This window comes from Ipomoea triloba, chromosome 15, assembly GCF_003576645.1.
Source record: "Ipomoea triloba cultivar NCNSP0323 chromosome 15, ASM357664v1".
NCBI classification, from domain to species: domain Eukaryota; kingdom Viridiplantae; phylum Streptophyta; class Magnoliopsida; order Solanales; family Convolvulaceae; genus Ipomoea; species Ipomoea triloba.
This window is the reverse complement of record NC_044930.1, coordinates 1,207,132-1,232,192: the sequence shown is the minus strand read 5'-3', so window position 1 is coordinate 1,232,192 and position 25,061 is coordinate 1,207,132. Positions and strand designations below refer to the sequence as shown.

The 25,061-nt window shown below is 36.3% G+C and overlaps 4 protein-coding genes across 5 annotated transcripts; 1 reads left to right on the top strand and 3 right to left on the bottom strand.

Annotated features, from left to right (window-relative positions):
• The first annotated feature begins 629 nt into the window (after window positions 1-629).
• LOC116006167 (E3 ubiquitin-protein ligase PUB23-like) lies at window positions 630-2,073 on the top strand. The gene has a single exon (XM_031246454.1). The coding sequence runs from the start codon at window positions 688-690 to the stop codon at window positions 1,903-1,905; it is 1,218 nt and encodes a 405-aa protein (XP_031102314.1). The 5' UTR covers window positions 630-687; the 3' UTR covers window positions 1,906-2,073.
• Window positions 2,074-8,406: 6,333 nt separating this feature from the next.
• Window positions 8,407-10,506, bottom strand: LOC116007649 (syntaxin-121-like). Its single transcript, XM_031248386.1, has 2 exons — window positions 9,607-10,506; window positions 8,407-9,018 (listed from the first exon to the last, which is right to left on the bottom strand). Exons 1-2 carry the CDS (start codon window positions 10,171-10,173, stop codon window positions 8,677-8,679), a joined length of 909 nt encoding a protein of 302 aa, XP_031104246.1. The 5' UTR covers window positions 10,174-10,506; the 3' UTR covers window positions 8,407-8,676.
• A 702-nt stretch (window positions 10,507-11,208) lies between these two features.
• On the bottom strand, window positions 11,209-14,137 carry LOC116006168 (nuclear transcription factor Y subunit A-10-like). 2 transcript variants are annotated; one of them, XM_031246456.1, is made up of 6 exons: window positions 13,931-14,137; window positions 13,160-13,488; window positions 12,868-12,968; window positions 12,695-12,763; window positions 12,374-12,514; window positions 11,209-12,083 (listed from the first exon to the last, which is right to left on the bottom strand). In XM_031246456.1, exons 2-6 carry the CDS (start codon window positions 13,416-13,418, stop codon window positions 11,679-11,681), a joined length of 975 nt encoding a protein of 324 aa, XP_031102316.1. In that variant the 5' UTR covers window positions 13,419-13,488; window positions 13,931-14,137; the 3' UTR covers window positions 11,209-11,678. The 2 variants fall into 2 exon arrangements, with proteins under 2 accessions (XP_031102316.1, XP_031102315.1); XM_031246455.1 differs by having other exon boundaries at window positions 12,868-12,986; window positions 13,931-14,133.
• Window positions 14,138-18,790: 4,653 nt separating this feature from the next.
• On the bottom strand, window positions 18,791-24,088 carry LOC116006453 (coatomer subunit beta-1-like). Its single transcript, XM_031246818.1, has 5 exons — window positions 23,875-24,088; window positions 21,362-23,421; window positions 20,609-21,118; window positions 19,647-19,732; window positions 18,791-19,421 (listed from the first exon to the last, which is right to left on the bottom strand). The coding sequence occupies exons 2-5, from the start codon at window positions 23,405-23,407 to the stop codon at window positions 19,217-19,219; spliced, it is 2,847 nt and encodes a 948-aa protein (XP_031102678.1). The 5' UTR covers window positions 23,408-23,421; window positions 23,875-24,088; the 3' UTR covers window positions 18,791-19,216.
• Window positions 24,089-25,061: the final 973 nt, after the last annotated feature.

Genomic DNA, 25,061 nt, shown 5'->3' with positions numbered 1-25,061 from the left:
TAGGACTTGGATCAATCCTGTACAAACTGGTTCTAGTCCGAACTAGGCTCGGTAAAACTCAAACCTAATTTTTTCGGGTCAACTCAGGGTTGATTCGATCTTGAACCAATTCGTGGCCACCAGTACTACGAGCTAGTCCTAAACAAAAGGCATCGAAGCTGCCAACCCCAATCCCCGGCGCAGCAAAAAGCAGACCAAGTCGAAATGGCGCATCGCCCCCGAAACAACAACGTTGTCTCAGTCAGTAGTTGTCGGCGACCAAACCCATCCATGTCCCGCTACAGCTACAAATAAAACGAGTAGAGAGAGAAACAGCACATGTGGTTTTATTTTTTCCCCCTATTACATTGCAGTGAGAGAGAAAGTCAAAAGATCACAATAATATATATAATTATTCAAATATTATTTCCCTCCGTGTCCACACATATTGCACACACAGTAGACTTGGTTTCCTGGAGCTACCCTTTCTCGAGCTCTTAAACTTAAATTTATTTCCCCTTTTGAAAAGTCTCACCTCCCATGCCTACTCTATCTCCGTGTTTTGACTTTGACAATATAATCTTATCCCCATCTCTCTCTCTATATATATAACCCACCATTCTTCATCTTCATTCAAACCACATAAAGCTTTCAAGATTGCATTTTGAAGAAAAGGGTTTTTGAATTAGAAGTTTTTGGATTAATTCGATGGAAGAGATTCAAGTTCCTCCGTATTTTCTTTGCCCGATTTCACTGGAGATCATGAAAGATCCGGTGACGGTGTCCACCGGAATAACGTACGACCGGGAGAACATCGAGAAGTGGATATTCTCCGGCAAGAACAACACGTGTCCGGTGACCAAGCAAGGGATTTTGGACGGCGACGGTGGGGAGTTGACGCCGAATATCATTCTCCGGCGGTATATTCAGTCGTGGTGTACTCTCCACGCGGCGCACGGAATCGAGCGGTTTCCGACGCCGAAGCCGCCGGTGAGCCGATCCCAGATCGCGAAGCTTCTCAAGGACGCCGAGTCGCCGCATATGCAGGCGGAGTGTCTGCAGCGCCTGCGGGTCATCGCGTCCGAGAGCGAGGCGAACCGCCGCTGCATGGAGAGCGCCGGCGCCGCCGTTTTCTTGGCGTCAATCATTAGAAACAACAACAACGGAAGCGACGAAGCCCTAAGTTTACTCCACAACCTTAGATTATCCGAAGAAAGCCTAAAATCCCTCGCCGGACACGACAATTATTCCAACAACCTCCAATTCATCGAATCCTTAATCCGCGCCATGCAAACCCAAAACTACGAATCCCGAGCTTTCGCAGTAATGCTTTTAAAATCAATCCTCAAAGTCTCCGAGCCATTGCAGCTAACAACCTTAAAACCTTCCCTCTATCACGCCACAGTTCAAATCCTAAAAGACTCAATTTCCCAAAAGGCCTCCAAAGCCGCTCTACACATTCTAATCCACGTTTCCCCCTGGGCGAGGAACAGAATCAAAGCAGTCGAGGCCGGAGCCACGGCGGTGTTGATAGATCTCCTCCTCGAATCTACCGAGAAGCGGACATGTGAAATGATCTTAACGTCCCTCGATCAGCTCTGCCAGTGCGCGGAAGGGCGAGCGGAGCTGTTGAGCCATCCCGCCGGGCTGGCCGTCGTGTCCAAGAAAATCTTTAGGGTTTCGCATGCGGCCAGCGATAGGGCCGTAAAGATTCTGTACTCCGTTTCTAGGTTTTCGGCCACGGCGGCGGTTGTTCATGAGATGTTGCAGTTGGGCGTGGCGGCGAAGCTGTGCCTTGTGACGCAAGTTGATTGTGGGAGCAAGACGAAGGAGAGGGCTAAGGAGATTCTTAAAATGCATGCTAAGTCTTGGAAGAACTCTCCTTGTATTCCCATGAATTTGGCTTCTTCTTACCCATCTTCATGATGATGATATGAAGAAAAACTTAGATAACATAGCAATTGAAAAAGAAGAGAAAATTGTTAATTGTGCATAGTTATTCGAGCATTTTACCACAACCAAATGAATGGAAAATTTTATCACTCCCAATTACTATCAAAAGATGTGCAACTAATAAATCCAAACTTTAATTTCTATCTTGATCTTGGAAAAATTATGAAAGTTAATTTCTTATTATCTAACAATCTCATTTTCATTTCTTTAATTTCTTCTCCTTAATTGAAATCCTAGTACTTCATACCTTCTCCCAACTTTTTTAAAGATTGAATCCCCAACTTCAAGGGCTCGACAGAGCATTTGGGAGGGTTTAAATCACGGTGACTTAATGGCTTAGCAGACAAAGCCAAAACTTTGGGCATAATTTCTATACTGCCCGTGTGAGACTGGAACGTTAATTAGTCACTTCTCTCAAATACTGTTTACTGAACCAGTAAGTTAAGTCTGTGTGGACAAATTAATAATGATTTATTCTAACCACTAAACTAAGTTCACACCTATCTAACTTGTTAACTAACATTAACCATTCACACATGACAATTTTTTAAAAAGTAAGTAAAGAGACTCTTTATAGATAGTAGTGTCACACTCACACAATTAGCAATTAGTTAAGTGTTATTGAAGATCATTTGGTCGGTGATCACTATTTAATGATATGCATGTTGATAAAAATAAAACTCTTGATTTTCTACTACGAGAATCTTACTTCACCCCGACCCGATCACTTATTTCCTGGCTCAACTTAATCTTAATCCTTCACATGACACTTTAATTGGATAAATAAATAAATGAGTGGCTCAATAATTATATAATGAGCTAACTTTTCTCTCTTTATTTTTTCTTTATATAAATTCTTTTTTTTTTTCATTGGAATACCTTTAAAATGAATGGCGGAATGAATAAAGAATGCAAATTAAATTGAATTGGGTGGATGGGCAGCTCAGTGAAATTAGTGGAAACTTGCACTTTTGGAATTGAAATATCAATCAAGCATGTTTCACGAGTAATATGTAGTATTCTTGGCTATAAACACAAAATGATGAATACATACAATAATTGCTCCACAATATTCCAACCCACCCGCGGCTACTATCAATTAAAACATACAAAACTTATTAACTTATTTTGAATTAGTTCGCGTGTTATATTGTGTTCCGAGTGTCAAAATAATAGAGAGCATAAAGTTTTGAGAAAAAGGTATTAGGAAGAATAAGAAGACTGAACTTTATTACTGTGATAACTGTCATATTACTAGAGAAAGACAACTATTTATACTGTGAAGTATAGAAGCAATTAGATCAGAAGCGAGCTGAAGAAACTGAAAAACAAAATATACATCTAACATGAAAATACGAGATATATCAAAACTAATATTTGAGCTAGCAGTCTTCTAGTGTTGACACTGAGAACTACAACTCTTCTTTTAGTTAGGTTATAGACCATAAGATTTGAATTATGATACACCCTATAGTCCTATATTGTCTATACATAAATGTAACTCAAAAATAATTTATTTTTAATAAAAATATGAGTTTATACAAAGGTTTCCTTCTAATCATGTAACGAAATCAAAAATTTTATTAGTAAAAATCAAATTTAACTGATTTTTTCATCCAAGACTTGATTGAATTAGCGATGGATCTCATCCTACAAAATATAAATACCTATACACGTTAATTAACAATGCTAAGGAAGTTGATTGAATTGGACTACTTCAATGTATTGCTTAACAACCCTGCATTTAGTTGACAAAACCAAAAGGCTAGAGCTTTCTAGTTAGGTTACGTTGTTGATATATTGGTTTCAGTTATAAATATATTGGCCCGGCCTTCTAATAATCAATTTTCATGGTGACCTAAGTAGTAAGTACATATAGCGGCGGTCCATCCCATTTATAGTTATTTTAATAATAAAAAATGAAAACTGCCATAACTACGTTCATACTAGTAACATGTGTTAACGTGCCATACGCACCAGTACTTGGACCAATGACCGAAGACCTGTTCGTATTACATGTTGGCAAGTTGGATTGATACATATATACAGTATTAATTACTACTTGCTTACAAAACCTTTTTTTATTTTTGTTTTTGTTTATGTAATTGTGATTTTGCCTGGTAAAACAAGACATATTAGACCAGTACAAGGTTAGTTCGTCAATTTTGGTACTATGAAGGTTGAAAATATAAGACTTGGTAGTATATAGTAATCAGCAATGTTACATCATTTGATTTGTTAAGTCGTTGATTAGTAAATTACCCACAATTTTATGATCTATTAGCACATATTGATTTAAATTTTAAACTATGTGTAAAAGATACCGGATCTACTTTTTTTTTTTTTTGTCAAACGTATTACAACCCAAAGATACCGGATCTACTACGTGTAAACGCCACATTAAGTAGCAATCTAATCCAATAAGTCCAATTTAGTAAAGTCAAGTTTTTGGCCTTATCTTACAGGTGACGACGACGTCGGGTTGACAGCAGAGAAAGACTCGCCATTTAGGCGAGCCGGTTTAACATGTATTCACAAGTTTAACGGGTCTGACCCCAAAATCTAGGAATCTAAGTTTATTATTAAGCATGCGTGTCCAACATTATTAATCTCAGCAACAGAACAAACAAAACAGTTACCTTGAAACCCTTAACTTGATGATTAATTACATTCATTGATGCTTTTTGGGAGAGTTCTAGAATAAATAGATGTTCCAAATATTGTACCCAAATTTGATTTTATATTAACCACATGCATGAGCTATTATAAATTATAATGGAGTATCATTCAAATAGCACGAGAGAAGACCTTGGTGAACATATATTTGTTGATAATCGTTAATTTATTTTCAATTCAAATTTTTTAAAATCAAATAATAAAGAAATGTACAATTTTTGACCAACGTTAAATGAACAATTAGAAAATTCATAATAAAGACAATATACATGTGACCCCAGTCCAAATAATCAAAGTAATGATAATGTAGTGAAGTCACTATATATATGTCTAAATTAAATATATATTTATTTATTTTCTTATGGCGACAAGTCTACACAGACGAAGCCGGCGCCGGCGACGGCGACATGGTCATCCTCCGATCCTCACGCCTCGCCCATCAAGTCACGCCCCAAAAGCTGACGGCGTGCAGAGGCCGGTGAACTCACTGCAAAAAAAAAAAAAAAAAAAAAAAAATTACACTTGAAGTCTTGAATATACATACAAACTTGTACATATACATATACATATATATATATATATATAATATATATATATATATATATATATATATATATATATATATATATATATATATATATATATAAAACATCTCTTCTCGAATTGAGTATTTTATAGACCTTGAGTCTCTATATCTATTTACCCTATATAATGAATGTTATATTACATTATTATGTTGAGCGGAAGCCTAGAGAGTCAAGTTCAACAATAGTCTGTAATTGAAATGTGATAGTAACTACTATGTAAGTGTAAAAGAATAAAGTTACATTTTCGTTACTATTTATATAACTTTTAGTATAGTGATAATAAGCGTTTAATATTAACATATTATTAAATATTTAAATATTTCAACTAATAAAACGTTAAATATAAATTAGTTCCCACCTTTAAAATATAAGATTAAAAAATCTCGTGCAAACAAATGTTTCTAGTGAACTTTGAATTTTTACTAACTACTAATTAAATGGAAAGGGGTGGCCAAGTGATTTGGACTTTTGAGCATGATTTTCATATCAGTAAATCACAAATTCGACTCTTACTAACACATTCTCGGTCATATTCATCGCACAAGATCTTCCTAATGCAGTTTACCTCTCTTGTGTGATTTGTATGCTATTACTATACATACGAGAAAAAAAAATATAATAGTCCTTTGATACTAGACTAATGTTTGGATTTTTTAACCATAAGGTTTAAGCTTAGCCCTTGCCCTTTAGCCTTGCTTTTTATTTTGTTATTTGTAGCACTCGGATTGGGCTAGTGAGAATAAATTACCCAAGCTTGAATGGCCAACAATAATTAGCAAATTATTGCATGGACCATGGTCCACACAGCTGTGTGGACCAAAAATAAAATGTAAATTATTTTTGTACTGAAGGTACATTATTTTTATAGTGTAGATACATTATTTGATAGTATATATCAAATAATGTACCTTCAGTACAAAAATAATGTACCCTAAAATAATGTACCTACAGTACAAAAATAATGTACCTTCATAACAAAAATAATGTATTTTTTATTTTTGGTCCACACAGCTGTGTGGACCAAAAATAAAATGTAAATTATTTTTGTACTGAAGGTACATTATTTGATATATACTATCAAATAATGTATCTACACTATAAAAATAATGTACCTTCAGTACAAAAATAATTTACATTTTATTTTTGGTCCACACAGCTGTGTGGACCAAAAATAAAATGTAAATTATTTTTGTACTGAAGGTACATTATTTTTATAGTGTAGATACATTATTTGATAGTATATATCAAATAATGTACCTTCAGTACAAAAATAATGTACCCTAAAATAATGTACCTACAGTACAAAAATAATGTACCTTCATAACAAAAATAATGTATTTTTTATTTTTGGTCCACACAGCTGTGTGGACCATGGTCCATGCAATAATGATTGCAATAATTTAGTTGGGCTTTGTTAATTGTAAACACAATTTTTTTTTTCAGAAGAATTAAAAGAAAAATTAATGAAAGACTATAGAGTATAGAGGTCTGATTCACCGGGTGAGGTTTCAAAGAAATGGAATTTCAAATGTTGGCAATCATTATTCTATAAATCATTCTCCAACAACTATGCAGATTATGAATAAAAAAATATATTTTAATATATTAAAATTACATTATTTGTATATATAAAGTACATTATTTGAATACTGAAAATACATTATTTTGTATAATATCAAATAATATATATTTAATACACAAATAATATACATTCAGTATTTTAAAAATATACTTTGTATTTATGGTCCATACAAAAATTTGACAAATGTTAGACTTCAGACGTCTTATAAGTATGTTTCAGCATGCATACTCTCCTCAACAACGCATAACACATTAACACACATATAGCATTATAGACCTTTTTTTTTTTTTGGATATGCTTGAGGGACTTGCAAGTACCAAAGGCTACGCCTCTCGTGTCTTTCTCCAACAAGATCTTAATTCTTTTTTGAAGGTTGCTCCAGGATCGCTGTCCCCCACTTCGTAGATTATTGGCATAGGTTGGCCAAATAATCAACACATTAGTTCCCTTCATAAAAAAATTAAAAAAAAATGAATCGAGTCAATGTCCTAAATCTTGTTCATGATAGCTCTACAATCAGTGATCAACATATCAGCTTCCGGTTGAGACTCGTTATCGTTTTGAATGGCGTGAAACACAGACTACGAGTCAATCTCAACCACAATCCTATGCAACCCATGAAACATTATAGCCCTATTGATCACACACAAGATCATCCCTACCCAATCTCTCTTCAACAAAACATAACACACTTACCTATTGATCTCACATAAGATCATCCCGACCTTACCCTGCTCTCGTGTACTAAGTTTCTATGAGGCCCATTCACACTTTTTGAGATTTTACTTGGACCCATTCATAAAATCTTAGCCCATGAGGTCATCCAATCTATGCCAATCGACACACATGTTAGACTTCTTATAAGTATGTTTTAGCATGCATTCTCTCCTCAACAATGCATAACACACATATAACCCTATTCATCACTACTTAGGGATGACAATTTCTCTTCAAACTGTGCGGATTCCCGTTTCCTATTCCAATTGGGACAAGAATGAGAACAAAAATTCAAGGAACGGGATGAGGATATTGCGTCCCATCTCACACCGTCCTTGGTACATTAATTTTTTTTTAAAAAATTATATATATTGATGAGATTATGAAGAATTAAAAACTTAACTAGTAGACTAATATTTGAATTTGGTAACTTAAATTAAGAATTTAATATTTAATCTTTTTACTTAAATATAAAAAATTATACTAAACTATTATTAGTTTAACGGTAGAAATGACTATAAAATTTTTGTCCTAAAAGATTCTCCATAATGATGGGAAAGGAATTCTATTTCGGATAGGATTAAAGATAGGGACAGGAAATAGAGTAGGGCCTGGAAGCGGGACAGAGCCACGAGAATAGAGATAAGAAGTATACTCTCCACCCCAAGCCGTTGTCATCACTACACACAAGATCATCCCAACCGCAACCATACTCTCCTCTACCAAGTTTCTCCAAGATTAATTCACACTCTTTGAGATTTTACGTGGACCCGATCTAATATGTTTTTCCTAACAAACATAATTGACCCACTTAATTATTGATTCTATTCAACTTGAACAACCCAATTGAGAAGACTACAAATATACCCCAAGTACAAATGTGGTCCAACTGATAGACAATCTCCCAAAATATTAAATTGTCAATGCCGGTTGTGCAAAATCAATAAATAATGAAATGTATAGTATATCCTTCTATTTATTGTATTAAATACAAAAGAAACCCCTGTAAATTGACATATGGTGCCTAATCTATTCAACCAGCCAACACATATAAAACACTCCAATAATTAAAATATATATATAATCACACAAAAAGAATACTCGCAGCCGCCGCCGCCGGGCGAAGAAGAAGAAAAGTAAGACTCAAGAATGGAGTTTTGACTTTGAATGATAATTATCTGATCATTTCCATGGCCGGATTGAGAGAACGACGATCAAGATGATGATGAGCAAGAGTATGATGGCGAAGCAAGTCCACTTGCGGGTGTTTTTCTGGTGTTTCCTGGCCGTGAGGAGCTGATCGGCGCCGTGGCGGATGACGCTGTTAGCTCTGTTGACCTGGCTCTCAATGTCGTCGAGCTGCTCGCCCTGCGTCTCCACCAGGACCGCCATGTCCAAGAACACCTGGTGAAGCTCCTTCAGGTTCCTCTCCACCTCTTTCACCGCCTCGTGCCGCTCCTGAATCTCCAGCACCGTGTTCATCACCTCCCCTCTCCCCTGCTCCTGTATCGCCTTCTGCATGAACTGCATGTAATAATAACGTTCTCCTATTAGTATTTTTGTTAATTATTAGAGTGAAATTGACTCTTTATGTTTCAGTAGATCAGTATATTAAGAAAGTAGTTATGAACAGATACTGCATTGTAACAAAGTTAGTAATACTCAAAAAATTATTAATACACTAAATTGTGAGTCCGAGCCTAAGTGGAGGCAGTATTGACTGTGTAGGTTTAGAAAAGTAATTATGAACAGATACTACATTTTAACAGAACCAATAATACTCAAAAAAAATCTAAGTGAAGGCAATATTGACTCTGTGTATTAGAAAAGTAGTTATAAACAGATACTGTATTATAACAGAATCAGTAATATTAAAAAAATATTAATACATCAGGGAAATTGTGGATTCAAGCCTAAGTGGAAAAAGTATTGAATCTGTATAGGTTTAAAAAAAAATAGTTATAAACAACATAATCAATAATACTAAAAAGTTATTAATACACCAAGGAAATTGTTGGTTCAAACCTAAGTGAATACAGCATTAAATCTTTGTAGGTTTAGAAAAGTAGTTATGAACTGTAACAAAAAAAGAGGGTGAACATTGGTTCATACCGTTTCGCTTTGGCCGGTGGAAATCAGCTTGTCGAGGACCTCCTCGTCGGGGTTTTCTCCGGTGACGGTGTAGTATCTCCGCTGGACGGTCTCCCGGTACTCGGACTCGATCTTCTGCCGGAGGTCGTTGAACTGGTTCATATACTCCTTAAGCTTGTTCCTCAGCCCGTTAACCACCGACGTTCTGGTCCGGTCGGAGGAGCTGCCGGGGCCGCAGCCGTACACTTTCCGGTTGGCGGCGTTGGCCTTGTCCAATTCCTCGAGGCGGTGTTTGATGAGCTTCGCCTGCTTGAGCGCGAGCGAGACGTCTTTATCCATCCTCGCCCTCAGCTCTTTCACCTGTTTAGCGTTGTGCAGAGTCTTGCTCTGTTCGTGGGCGGTTTTCAGGCTGTTAAGGATCTTTTCGATGTCCTTAAGGTCGTCCTTGACAGCCTCGACGTCCTCGAAAAACTTGGCCAGGTTGGCTCCGCCGCCGTTGGCGGCGCCGGTCATCTCGATGGTGTGGGATTCAGGCGACGCGCCGTTTTCCCGGGGCTGGGAGAAGGATCGTGATAGAAGATCGTTCATTTTGATCAAAATCAGCAGAACTCAACGGTTTCAAGAAAATGAATCGGAGAAGAAAAGATTGGATTTTGAAGATGGAATTGTGTTAGAGAGGAATTAAATGGGGTGAAAGGGAGATTAAAAGTGATAAAGAAAAGGAAGACGCGGTTCAATGTTGAATGCATGGTGGCTTCTGGAATTGGTAAACACCAAAGACCAGTCAAGATAGGTCGTCTAAGCTGCTTCTGCTGCTATTCACGCGATAGGCACGGAATTTTTATATTTTTGTGAGAGAAAAGTCCATTTGATGTTAATTCCTGGCAGGCTCTAGGATCTCCCACATTGCAACTGGATAGGATAATGGAAAGATAAATTGTTATATGAAAGTCAAAGTAAAGTATACAGCGCTTCTATAAAATGTGACAGTACAAGAAAATTAAGTGTTTTATTAAAACTCTGTTGTCCATTAAGTAAGAATTGCGAGACACTATGATCTAGATCAATTGAACTCGAGAGCAACATTTATTCGAGTCATTTCTGGTTCCGTTGAACAAAATTAGAGTTGTAAAATTGAACATTTTTATCATGAGGCTAATTTTTTAAGGCTACAAAAGATATTTTCGGCACCATGTTGAGAATTTCACACTAACCAGCATTAATTCTCTATCGATAAGACGATAACATAAGAGTTAAACTTGTTTACGTAGATAATTCAGTTGTTCACATGACTGGAATTTGAAAAGTGAGAAGGTTAAAACTTAACTGCTATTTTCTAGATTAGAGTGTTGTTTTCCCCCGTATTTCCAAAAACAAAAATTGTTGCCGGAATGAGAAAACGCGTTAGGGGAATATGGAATAATTATCATTTCTTTATACATAAATATATAATGCTTAATCCTTAAGCTGCGTATAGGTTTAGACTTTGAAGAAACAAAGAAATTTCCCACTTTGACAAGGTTCAGTTGTACCTTTCCCATTGAAGAAATAATGTGTATATGCTCAATTCTATAAAGGAATATATATAATCAAATCACAAGAAAGTAAACAAACCCAGAAAGGAAAGAGTTCATAAAATCCATATTTATATCAAACACAGTACCAGAAATCACACATAAGTTTTATCAATATTTTACAACACCAAGTTTCTGCAAATCTGCAACATCATATCATGGACCCAATATCTGGATCTTCATGATATATTTATTCATTATTGGAGATAGGATTATGTATGTGTATATATAGATATATAACATGAAAATGAGGTTGCATTCTGGGTGAAGAGCCTCAAATCAGTGCCCAGATTGTGACAGGGATGATAGGGGCAGCCAGAATGCTTGTAAGCCAAGGATGATTTGCCAATACAGATAGAGAGATAGCCAAGGATGAACTCCCAGTTTGATAGCCAAGGATGAGTTACCTAATTGTTGCAACCAGATGGGAATAAGAGCAGGGGTTTCGGGTTTGGTTGCAACGAGGACAGGGTTGTGTCCCGAGAACGGGACAGCAACCCCGTCCTGCATCTTTAATTGTCAAATTTTGAGGTTGCAGCAGTTGTCTGCTGCTGCTGCTGCAACCATCCACTTACCGGGGGCGGTGAGGATGCTGTGTCCAGCGTTCATGAGGTCCGGCAGGGCGAGGAGAGGTGAGCGGAGGCGGGTGGTTGGGAAGGGGTCGAGGTCTTGATCTTCCCTCGAGAACAGGCTAGTCACCTCTGAACCGAAGTTGTGAGACCCCGGGGAAGAGCTCAGGTTCCTGCTGTCAGATTGCTGCTGCAGGACTTCAGAAATCGGGGATATCTGCCCTTCTGCTGCAGTCTTCGTGTTGCCACTCGAGTCCTTGCAGCTTCCCTTGGCGTTCCCCGTGTTCAGGAAGCGCCCACCGCAGCCCCTCGGGCGACGCATTGCATGGAGGTGGCGGGACAGGTGCAAGTATGGCTGCAAAACATTGACACAAATTAAAATGGCAACAAGGAAATAACTGAACAGATACAATTGTCTGCAGAATAAGGTTACTCATCTTTTCTTCGGTGGAAATGTAAGAATTTAGGACTAAATGCAAGACAAGGAAACACCTAACACTCCACTAAAACTTTCATCAGACATTTACGGTTCATTAAGGACGATAATGCAGCAGAGAATTTCTGAAGTACGAGAAGATCCACAATGTCTGAACAACAGTTATCATCAAAACCTTATTAAAAGGCCGGGCAGGCAAGTCTTATTACCTTGCGGGATTTAGGCACTACGTTCGCCATTTCAGCCTTTGCACGGGACTTCCTGCGCCTAATTATCCCATGGTACTGCTTAGGATTCACGAATATCGGGCCTTCATTCGATGTCAAATTCAGTGGCAGCATGATTCGCCCCTAAACATCATTTAACAGTCCAAGTATATCAGTATGGCCTATTTCAGATTTTCAGTAATAGTTCTATTTTTGCAAGAAACTAGCAAAACTCTTTATAAAAGGCCTCGAGATCAATTCCCTTTGTATCTAAAACAAGAACATAATTAAATAAGCATAAAGTATCAGATAATGAAGACATACCGCAACCTGAGGTCCATAAGCTGTATATAATCGATAGCACTGCTCTCCATAAGGATACTTGGTACATATCTATGTCGTTTAAACGAAAACCAGGGAAAATAGCATTGGTAAGACGAGAAAATACACTTTCTGGCTACACTATGATTTTTTGTTTATATTACGAATAAACTTACCAGAGGTTGGCCAAATCCAAACTCAAAGGGACCTCGGTATTCCACACTAGCCGGCTGTGCAGAGGCTGCACCTTGCACTTGCGAAAACTTCTGCAGATTTGCTGATGATTTGCAATCACCTGTGTAATTAGTACTTAATTATAAATTTTCTTTACTAAATTTTCACTTGAGAGTTCATGTCCTAAACGCCTAAAGGCTCGAGCTTTAAACACAATTCTTCTAAAGGACTCTCACATCGAGCTCACAACAATGGAATCACAACTAAAACTCGAAAAGCAAAGCCAGGAATTACCAGGGACAATCGCGAATTGGCCTGTGTTTCCCTTCGGCAGATGCTGTTCCACACCACGTTCGACCTGCTTGCCGCCTATGCCTTGATCCCCAGATGCAGGCTGCTCAACAGATAAAGCCATCAAATTCCCCAAAGTCTCAACACAAGATGCAGATTGCACTGTGAGCCCACCCCACCAAGGCACTGTCGTTGGCGAAATCGCAATGGGGTTTTGGACCATCCCTTCATTCTCTTTGGAAATTACACTATGCATAGTCATATCCGCCCTTCAAATCACTTACCAATCCACAAACCCTATCAAATCAATGCCTACAAACCACTCTGCAATACTACAAGAACATCAAAAAAATAACAGTTCTTAGCAATTCCTAAACCAAAACTCTTGTCTAGCACTACAAATTCCCAATGGATTACAAGTTACATAACAGCAAATTAATACCATACTATCATCATATAAGAACACTACACAACCTAAGAACACAAGCCAATCTACAACAAGAACTAAAATCTTCCAAAAATGGGGAAAAACTGGCAATTACTTAGAGACCAGAAAAGGGTATGTACTAGGTACTATGTAGTTGGTAAAGAACAAAACTTTACACAGAATACAACCAAAGAGCTTAAATTCTACTCTACCACAAACCTGAAATCATTACAAGAATAAGAAAAAAACAATTTTTTTTTGAACCAATTAAGGGAGATGGTGAAGGGGAGCAATCTTCTTGAAAATGAAAGACTGGTGAGATTAACAACAGTGACAGTGATACATACCCAGCAAGATAGGAGAAGAGAGGGGAGAAGGAACTGTACGGTCAGAGAGTGAGATCCCATTCGCCAGGAGCCATGTTGGTTACAAATGCAAGCAAGAAATAGGGAGAGAGAGAGAGAGAGAGAGGGAAAGGAAAATAGGAAATAATGGGCAATGGCCAATCAGACACAGCTTTCTTGTTCCAATCACTGTTGTCTTTGTTCCCTTTCTAATCACCCTTTTGTTTCATCAACTTTGGGATAATATGATGAATATAATCTTGAAGAAATTTATAAATTTCGTGTAATGCGATATCATATCACACTTTATATAAAGTTGACATTCTTTATTCTTCTGTTATTTATGTTTTCATAAACCGTCCATTTTTCACCCTCTTCATCACTTCATAGTAAACACTAAATATGCCTTAGATCATTAGCTTATTAATCCATCTTAGAGCTGCACTTTCTTTTCCCTAAATTCTTTATTCCAAAACTGGAGCACTCACTCATTCTCTCCTACTTCCACTCATATAATAGAGAGCGCGTTTGAAAGAGGTGGTTGAGTGGGTAAAGTATGACTTTTGTATTTAAAGGTCACGAGTCTGATTATTACAAATATTCTCTGTATAAATCGAGTCTTTTTAGTATAGTTTATCCTTGTGTGATTTGCGAGCTATTACATAAGAGTATAGGTTAATCGGTGCACACTCTCGAACAGCAGAACACCTTGAAGTAGAGGATAATTAAGTATGGGGGGATCTTGGTCCTTTCTATTATTAGTGGGTGAAAAGGGTATGGAGATCTGGGAACTCTTTAGTGATTAATGAAAGTACTATTTGGAGTAAAAATCAAGCTTTTAATTCTGCAACTTGCATATGCCTTTTTGTTTTTTAAACCTTAGTACTTGGTGATAAGCACAAGTGGAATGCAATTTGAAAGATTGGGAATGTCAAAAACTTTGGGGAGTATAAGGTGGTGCTTTAATTTGTGGATTACTATTCCTATAAAGGCTTCTATAAGTTGGTCCCATATATAATTATTCACTATTATTGGTTTAGATATTGGTTGATCACCATCAATATGGTCAAAATGTCACTTTAAGATACGACAACTTAGATAATTTTCTATAAACAAGTTGTTTGATTTAATATTTGTTGAATTATTTTTTTTTTAATAAAGCTTTAGATGATGGGATAGGAGGTTATCCAATTTATAATATATGATGCACATTAGGGAGGGGTATCCCCATTCCTGTCTCCGACAGGAAATTACATACATTTTTTGCCTCCATCCCAATTTCTTTTTAAAAAAAATTCCATCTCCGTCCCCATTAGGACATAAATCAAGAATTCTCGTCGAAAATGGGAGAAATTGTCATCTCTAAACATACCACCGGACATTATATATGCTTTTAATGACATGGAAAGAGAGAGTGACAACTCTCGATATCTCCAGCAGACGTACGTGTGGACGTGGATTCCTGCATTTGCAACGTCCATAGTTGATTATGTTCGAAACTACCGAATTGCTTGTCTTTTTACATTTTGGAATCTGCCAACTCTCTCATCGTACCAAATCTACTCATCTCTTGCAACTACATCTTCATGTGATATATCCTAGCTTCTACCAGCATATATCCATTTTCGTCTCACGAGTATTAGTAAAATAACAGTTTTTGTCCACATGTTTTATTTTTACCAATTTTCATTCAAAACTATTATTTTAGTACCAGTTTTCATCAACGAATATTATTTTAGTATCAAAATTTATCGTGCCGGTCACCTATCCGTTAAAAACGTGTCAGAATTTTAAGGGTATTTTCGTCCTTTCTAAATTAAGATCACAATTTGAGTATGAATAAAGAGATTTAAACCCTAAGATAGTAAGATCGATCACAATTCACAGTTCTCCTCTTCAAATTAAGGTAAGATGAGGAGGAGAATTGCGAATTATGATCAATTTAAGTCTTAAATCCATTTATTCATGCTCAAACTGGGATATTAAGTTGAAAAAGATGAAAATATTTTTAAAATTTTATATTTTGACACGTTTGAAACATATAGGTGTCTGACGCGATGAATTTTGATACTAAAACAATAATCGTGATGAAAATTAGTACTAAAATAATAGTCATAAATAAAAATTGGTAGAAATTAATTAAATATGTTGATTAAAACTGTCATTTTGCTAATATTTATGGGAGTAAAATTGAAATTTACTCTAACTTTTACTATACTATTTTATTGCGTCAGTATGTAAGGGTCTTTGAAGTTCAAAAACTATCTGTTTTGAACAAAGATTATGCCAACATTTGTATACGGCGTCCCAGCCCACCAATGTTCTAGAATATATACTAAAGTCTAAGATTTTTTATTTTTATGTTTTTGCAATAATTCCAGACATTTTTTCCAAGGTGAAGCATTATATACATCATCATCGGCATCTTGGATTTTCTATTTGTAATTTATTATTGTGCCCACATCGATCATTATGTTTAGGAATAAGTCATTAAGTCCTTGTCGCCGTCGTCATGATATTTAGGGTTGGCAAGTTGAGTTTCCTTGTTTAAGTAATTTTTTGTTCGTAATAATCGTTGTCACTGTCGGATTTAAGGATTTTCAAGGAAACATATGCTGTATATGGAATCATTCTTACTAAGGTTTATGGTTCCATTTTTTGGCCCAATCCAAGGAAACGTAAGTGAAATAGTTACATTTTTAAAAATTTAGTGATAGAGATATAGAATATGGTAAATTATATTGCGGATCATGGTCCACATTGTAAGGTAAATTACGGATAATATTAAGTATAATCCTGGTAGTAATTGATATAAGATTCATCGATTAAAAGTAATACTTAATATGTTTTTCTAAATAGTTATGTAAACGAGTTAATACTCAAAATAGTCTTCGACTATGGTGATTTTTCTCGATTTCGTCCTAAACGACTTTTGTGATCCAATGTAGTCCCAAACTTGTGTGTTTTTGCTCAATGTAGTCCTCTGTTTGTTATTCTATCCAATCGGGGTCAGATAAATGGACAATTTGATAATTACAATATTTGCCACTTATTCGTCGGGGTCACTTCTATCAGCATTGCTAGCTATGGACATGACCTCCATGATCAATAAGTGTCATGACCAATCCAAACAATCAGTGTAGCGCCACCACATTAAACCTAACATCAGAGAGTCCAGCTTGTGTTCATTACCTCGACACTATAAGTAAAGACATCTTTCAGCTAGTGCAATGATATGATCTCTTAGACTTAATATACTTATCGACCACCATAGATCTTTGACCACCGTAAATAATCTTTCCAAACTCCTATGTATTATACTCTATTTGTATTAATAACTCTTCACTACAACTACAATACTTTTTTTATACTACTTTGTTTAATTTATATCTATTGTATTCTTGTTCTTGCATACATAGCATATAGATCATGTACTTATTACTTCTATCAATGAGTATTGATAATATGTTTTCTAAAATGAAAATAGAAAACATGTATGGAAACTAGCGAATGAAAAGGTAAACGGGTTGGGTAAGTTTGGGTGAAATTTTGGTCATTTTCTAAATTTTCTTGCGAGTGGCTCCAAAGTCCTTGCTCTTGAAATTGACAAGCTACTTGCCTTTTCTTCTCACTTTCTTTGATGATGTGTGGATTAGCAATTTCAAGATCTGTATCAATAATGCAATGTTTGGTGGATTATTATATAATATTATTCTTGGGTGCAAAAAGCTAAATTTCTCACCTCCAATGATTGTGGATAAGTTAAATCACGGCAAAACAACGACATCTTAGAAACTACTCACAAAATAGTGAAACTCGCACTTTGTAACTACAATCTTCAATCCAAAAATTAACTAAGCTACCTATATACTTGTCAAATCTCTAAGTTGTATTGAAATATGTATGTATATAAATTTGTTTTTTTTTCTGAATTAATCAGAATATGCAAATTAAAAGAAAATAAAAATAAATTAAAAAGAAGAGTATGTGTAATATTAGTATATTACACAACAAAAAATTGCACTGGATTAAATCAACTTAGATTATGTGGTCCATCAGCTCAAAGCAAGCCACTCTCTTTATGCAAATCACACCTTTTTCCATGCTCCTTTTTAACATTTCCCATTCCAACTTGAACACAATATCTATAAAAAATAAAAATAAAAATTAAATTAAATAAAATACAAACAAAAATAAAGTGGCAGCCTACATTGAATGGTGGGCGATGACGTGTGCCACGTGTCGTTACGTAGCAGGGGGGAAGGATAGTTGGAACGCATGAAGTGGCAACAAGTGGAATCCCGTAAGCAAATACGTGCCAGAGTGCGCATACAAAAAAGGTTTGTTGTACGTATTTCTGTGTCTTTTGTGCTTTCATTTGCTTATCTGCATCGGATTTAGCCTAACTTTTCTGCAAAAAAAGAAGCTTTTTGGCTTAGCAAACACCCACCATTGGGCTGGTCTGGATAGGTTAAATATCTGTACTAATATATTATATTATTATATATGTATATGCTTTAAAGCTAATAATACATTGGCTGATATATGTCACACTCAAATGAGTACAAACCCCATCATCTAAGATTTAACATTCCTTTATATGTATGTAATGTCATTTAGTAGAAATTACAATGACAAAATATGGGTATGTAATGTATTTTCAGACTATAATATAAATTCACTTGGTGAAACATAATTTTTGTACTTAAAAGTTATCAACATCCTTCTGAATAATCACACAAGATCTTTTTAGTGCAATTTACATTTGTTGTGTAAATTACGAACTACTCCATATTACATAAGAAAGGAGTTTATCTAGTTCACAACTTCACATATTCAAATAGTGGCAGTAAATTTTCAAAGTTTCATCCAAAAATCCTGAGTTCATTTTAATGACAACATAGAAACATGGTCAGTAATACATATTGTAGAAGTTTTCTCAACACCAAAATAAAGAATCTGAAGCATAAAATTCATATACAGCAAATAGCAGACAAGGATTAAGCTTAATAATGAGGGGTTTACTGGTTTAGTTCCATAAAGTAACTGGAGTTCTGTGAAAATGCGAGACATATATAGGACAGACACAATATCACCAAAGATCAAAGGTCTATAGAACGAATATGCATATATGGGATTCAGGGTGTAGTTTAGTGTTAAGTTATACCCTTTTCCAGGGGTAAACTTGAATTTGAAGCCCATCACCGTTGGCATCGTCCCCTATCAGATTCAGATGTACCCAAAAAAACGATATACATGTATGGCTGACTCAAATATCACAAGACTAGATCAATTGCCTCCTTTCTGCTTGAGAGTGATCTTGTCCCCCAAGCTGAGAGCAATTCCTTGAGTTTTGCTCCTAATCCTTATATAGCCGCTAAGCTTCCCATCTGTTTGTTTCTCAATGCTCACATTGACCAAAGCATCCTCTCCAAAGACACTCTTTGCGTACAAGTTTGCAGCAAGAAACCCACATTCACCTTCTAGAGCAGACCTATAGTCAACAAATAAAAAATATATATTGGTGTTTTCAGTAAAGTGTTTACTCATCAAAAAATTTATAAAATAAAATGAAAATAGAACCAAACACAACTTCCTCTGTGAGGGATCCACCCTAATGAGTATAATCACTGGAAAATGATATCTGTGCACTTTAATTTCTTCTTTTATTAAAAAAAAAAAAAAGAAGATTATGAACAAGCAAAAAGATATAACTCACGGAGCAGTCAAGCATTTCATATTGGTTGATTTGATAATATGGTCCAGAAACTCTTTCTCATTTTGAATAACAGTATTTACAGCGACCTGAAATGCATAATGTTAGAATCACTGCAAAAGGACAATTCAACTGTGACATCTATAGAAACAAAAGAGAGGAAAATAAAAGCAGGATAACTTCCAACATGCAGTTAAATCTAAAACAAATTTGATGGTATATGTTTATGTGACATCATCTAGAGTTGTTCAGACTGATTTATAAGCACTATACTAAGAATTCAAATTCACACTATTGTCAACCTCTTTAATGTGAAATTCTTCTACGCATAACAATTGGTCAAATGTCACAAGAAGTGAAGTGTTAAGCTCAACAATGCCTAGTTTTAGCATTAAAAGCAAGCATAAGAAATTATATAAAAGAGAACTTCATCACTGTAAAGCACTCTCTAGAGATCATTAAAAAATTCCTAATGTCAAATCAAGATTGTAATTATCAAATTCTTACTTACATAATAATTGGTCAAATGACAAGATCTAGGGTATTGAGGTCAAGCATTAAGGTTAGTTTATAGAAACCTAGAAGAAGACATGAAATGTGTGACACTCGAGTTTATCATAAATATTTTTTTCATGTTAAAAGGACAGGGGCCGCATATCATGAAATGGAAGTAAATCATAAATCAACAGAGATAAAATTACACTCTCTCCAATCCACTTTAATTGTCCTATTTATTGTATTCTTTGTCAATGTAAATAAATTGAGTTAAGTTTTGATATTCTTATAGCTTAAATTTTGAAAATAAAAATTATAGATATTAAGAAACTACACCTTATGTAGTACTTGTTTTAAGAATCAAAGCTCAAAATTTTAAGTAAATATGCTTTAAAATACTAGTCAAATTTAGATTGTGTTGATCCTTGGAGAAGCAAAACCAGATAACCTTTTTGGGATGAAGGGAGTACCTTGTTTTCCCACTCAAATTCTGCCCACATAGTTCTAAACACAGTATCACTGCACACAGCTGGGGAGATGTAATCCATGATATCAATATGAATGTCATTTAGCACAACAACAGTCCGTTCATGCACCTTTGAGGTCTCATACACAATATTACCAAAAATGACTCCAGTCTCTGTTGAGGAGACCTTAATATTTGCTTTTATCTGCTTGCTTGACTCAGGAGCCAGAGTATAATTCTGAGGTCGTTCAACAAGTTTCAGATCACCCATAGTTGCTAATTCCAAGCATAAATTCTGAAGGGTCTCCTTGGTTCTGTTGATTATTGTAACATCCAGGACAATATCATAATGGTGAACTGTCACATAGGCCTCAGCATAAACTGGGTCACTAAATCCAGTAAGTTGAAGAATACGATTTAGTTTATTGGCATCATTGTCATCCTTGACAAATTCTCCAGTAGCACGTTTCAAATCATCTTGGATTTCATCTTCTAATTCCAATTGGCTCATGCCCTAGCAAATAAGTAACATTGTCAGGGCATGCCCAAAAAAAAAAAAAAAACAGATTTAACATCGATGAAGAAGCATAAATATATAAAGTGGTAAGGTATGTAGAAAATAATCAATGAACACCATATTTGCATTAGTCCAATAAAGAATATATCTAAGATAGCAATACCTAGTACTTTCAGATCAGAAAAGGATGAAAGTGATTAGTAAAAATCTAGAGGATGTACTCAGACACATAATTCTTACCCTCCTGCTTTTCAAATGATAGAAATCAATGAGGTCATCTGGTTGAGAGTGAGAGATTTGAGCCTTTGCTTTAATCTCCTCAATCTCACATAGTTGTTTGTCTGAAAGCATTTTAACAAAGCTCTCTCTGCAAGATGACAACCAGATCTTTCTGACATCATCTCCTGTGTTACATAGCAATCTTATGCAAAGCACAATCCTGTCATTAGAATCATTATCAATTGGGTGAGGAAGAACTGAGGACTGCCCTAGCTGAATAATTGAGACCATGATCAATAATGCATTAGTCATGGCTATGTTCACTTCAATTTTTGATGGTTGAACCTCTTCCAGTCTCAAAATCAGCTTTGTCAGTGTGCATGCAACAACTGCCCCTAGGAAAAAGTCACCAGTCAAAAGAAGAGTTCTCAAGTTGCCATTAGCCAAAGATCCTTGGGCAACTATTGGAGGAGAGAAAGCAGTTTCAGAGGCTGCACTTTGAGTAGCATAGGTCCCATCAGCAAGTATAGCTGGTCTTCTAGAAGAAACAGTGATGGAGTTCGCTTGTTGAGGCTTCTTTGATGAATCAGCGCTTTCGCCTTCTTCAGAAGCAGAGTAAAATGGGAGGTCACCAAGGCACTGCTTTATGGTTGCAATCCCACTCTCAACTTCAGAAAGAGAAAGGCAATACTCCCCAATGATCCAAAGTGCACAGGAACAGACACGTGCAGCTCGGATCTGATAGAAAGTGTCAAGTAACCTAGTAACAATGGAAACCCGTAATTTTGGGTTAGTTTCAATTATCTCTCTCACAAAGACAGCCACATCAATAGCAGAAGCAACATTGCTGTCTCCCAGGAAATCCATCAGTAGATGTACCACTGTGCTTGCCACTTCTGGAAATTTTATTGCACAAGAGTGAATGGCTTGGATGAGCATTTGGCGGTATTCCCCGTTCTTCTCAAGCTCCCCGCTTTGAGTCTTCATGACTTCTTTTTTAAGGGTAAGGACAACCTCATTTATATTACGAGGAGTGATAAGCTCAAGAACAATATCAATTGTTTTCCTCCGAATGTCCAGGTTTGGGCTGGAGAGTGCTCTAAGAACATCCATTATCATATCAACCATAATATCTCTGTGGGAAGATTTCAGTTCATTAAGTCGATCAAGCACAATAAGCTTAATATTGTTGTCACTCTGGGAGAGAAGAAGTTGGCAGTAAGTACTGGCTGCAGCTCGTATAGCTGTAGGGGCTGAAGACAAAGAAACAAGAGTTGTAGCACATTCATAGACAACAGCAGCAGAGCGGGCATTCAGCAAAGATATGATAATCTTTATGTACCTCCCTTTCTCTGCTTTGTTAGTCCTGCAAACTTTTCGAATCAAATCCAAGACAACCAATTGAAGTAACTCATCCCAGTCTAGAATTCTATCCACATGGGTAAATAAATAATTAACTGCACGTTCCTGAGCACAATTGAAAAGCATCAAAAACGCATTCCTCTTAGCCGATGGATCCTGTTCAGAAGAGAGAACATTCTCAATTTTCTCAGGTGCATCTGCCAAAAGCTGTTCTCCTTGTGGAAGCTGGTAAACAGACATCACAGCAAGAATTGCATTCCTTCGTACATATGGATGTCGGTGTTCTAGGTTGCTCATGATGGAAGGAATCAGAGGCTCAATGATATCAACCTCATTCAGCCGGCAAAGGAACCTCAAAGTAACTCCACGAATGTATTCGTTTGGGTGCTGCAAGTTGTTCCTTAAGTTTTGGCAGATCAGAATCATCTCAGGCAGCACACGCCCCTTGGAGTCTGTCTTATCAATGATCTCCAAATACAGCAACAGCAATTTCTGAATAGTATGATCCTCAGAAGGCAATACATATCTAATAATTGTTATAAATAGATGGGGTATGGTTTCGCCATTTAACAAAAGCATGATGGCTTTTTTCATGGCTTCAATCTTTTCTGGAACATCATTGCCTTCTAGGGATTCCTTGATCTCATTGGCAAGAGCTGGTGTGCCCTTGTCAAAATGTATTAGCAAAGAGCACGACTTCTCCATTTCACATTAATTACCTGATAGATAGATATGCAAAAACAAATAAGCAGAGTCACTAACCAAACCAGTCAGAATTTTAACTGCTATAACCCAGATCGATTCAAACGCAAGCTTGAAATCAAAAGTAATGCCGCACAGCAACATACAAAACACAATGCACTGATTCAGCTGTATGTTTACAATTTTTCAAAGCGATCATTGCAACTAGCTCACTTCTGAAAAATACATCTACAGTATTTAGATCCAAAAACGAAAATGAACAATAAAAACAATCTTCAATACTCATAAATGCTTGTTTGGCCGCAACACCGGCAATAGACACAAATAGTCAGAACGGTCAATACTCAATTGCAAGCCGGAAATTAATAGCATATAAGAATAGAGAGCGAAACTGGAAGTATAGAGCAGATCAAGTTTGAATCAGCAATGTTGTATAGAAGATCGCAGAGCAGCAAAATCAGAAGACTTACTGGATAGAATGCCGGAATGTTTTTATGGCCGGCGATGCTATGAGAGGTAAATAGGCGAGTTGAGAGAAGCTTTGATCGGATGCCGGAGATCCTCAGAGTTAGAGGTGTTAAATGGCCGTCGGAATAGAAGCTTTTCTCAGATCTGCGAGATATCAGATGTAGAGACGGACAGACCCGGAGTGTTCGTTCTTTCGTAACGACTATGAAAGAAACGAGAGATCGAAAACGTGAAAAAAATAAAATAAAAATTGGACGAGTGGATTAGAAGCGGGTCAAGTGCTCCATGGGCTTTGAAGGCAGGCCCAAATAAGTATAAACTCACTGAAGTCCAGCCCATAATCGAATTCCCCAGCCCATGTATATAAATATATTTGCGGGTTTTCCTGTAAATCAAAGGCATATAATTTTGACATTCAAGAAACAAAATTTAAGCATGTTTAGATCAATTAAACAAACAAAATAAGACGCCAAAAATCTTGTGGTCAAATAGTATAGATGTAACTTCTGAAATGAGAGGTTTCATGTTCAAACTAAAGTACAATGGGACCCAAAAATGGCCAATCTAGTAAAGTTGAAAAGCTCTATCAACTAAAAACAATGATATAGACTAATGAGTAAAATAAGGGTGCGTTTGGTTTGCAATGGGAATCGGAATCGGAATGGATATCAAATACTTGGTAATGGTAATGGGTTTTGGTGATAGTATTTAACATGTTTGGTAATTGGGTGGAATGGGAAGAAAGGAGGAAGGGAGATGAAACCCTTATTTAATAAGGGTATGGGTTTTGTCATTAATGGGGTATTCCAAACTCATAGTAGCATTCACAAAACCTATCAACCAAACACTAGTTTTTTTTTTTTGAGTTCATAGTTGCCTTGCCTCTACTGAAGCGCGAACCCACTCCCATCATCCATGTGAGAGTGTTAAACGGGACACCGGGTGCCACTTGACCACAAGGTCTTTGACTATTTGTTTGGTTTAGTTAATGAGGCTTGAATGAACTTATTTTTAATCCAAATTTTTATAATATTAAATTTTATATTTTCTGTAACATTTTTTCTTGTTATTTTCCTGCTATTGTGTAATAGCACATAGATGCGACGGGTTCAGCCAAGAGAATATTGGCATAATTATATTTGTGACTTTTAAGTACGATAATCATGTTATATCCACTCGATCACATCTT

Excerpts from the sequence above, each read along its gene's own strand:
- LOC116006167 (XM_031246454.1), top strand. The coding sequence starts at position 688 with ATGGAAGAGATTCAAGTTCCTCCGTATTTTCTTTGCCCGATTTCACTG.
- LOC116007649 (XM_031248386.1), bottom strand. The coding sequence starts at position 10,173 with ATGAACGATCTTCTATCACGATCCTTCTCCCAGCCCCGGGAAAACGGC. Across the intron at positions 9,019-9,606 it reads CCACCGGCCAAAGCGAAACG|TTCATGCAGAAGGCGATACA; the intron begins GTATGAACCAAT and ends TATTACATGCAG.
- LOC116006168 (XM_031246455.1), bottom strand. The coding sequence starts at position 13,418 with ATGACTATGCATAGTGTAATTTCCAAAGAGAATGAAGGGATGGTCCAA. Across the intron at positions 12,764-12,867 it reads TTGGATTTGGCCAACCTCTG|ATATGTACCAAGTATCCTTA; the intron begins GTAAGTTTATTC and ends TAAACGACATAG. Across the intron at positions 12,515-12,694 it reads CTTATGGACCTCAGGTTGCG|GGGCGAATCATGCTGCCACT; the intron begins GTATGTCTTCAT and ends AATGATGTTTAG.
- LOC116006453 (XM_031246818.1), bottom strand. The coding sequence starts at position 23,407 with ATGGAGAAGTCGTGCTCTTTGCTAATACATTTTGACAAGGGCACACCA. Across the intron at positions 21,119-21,361 it reads ATCATTTGAAAAGCAGGAGG|GGCATGAGCCAATTGGAATT; the intron begins GTAAGAATTATG and ends CTTATTTGCTAG. Across the intron at positions 19,422-19,646 it reads ATGAAATGCTTGACTGCTCC|GTCTGCTCTAGAAGGTGAAT; the intron begins GTGAGTTATATC and ends TGTTGACTATAG.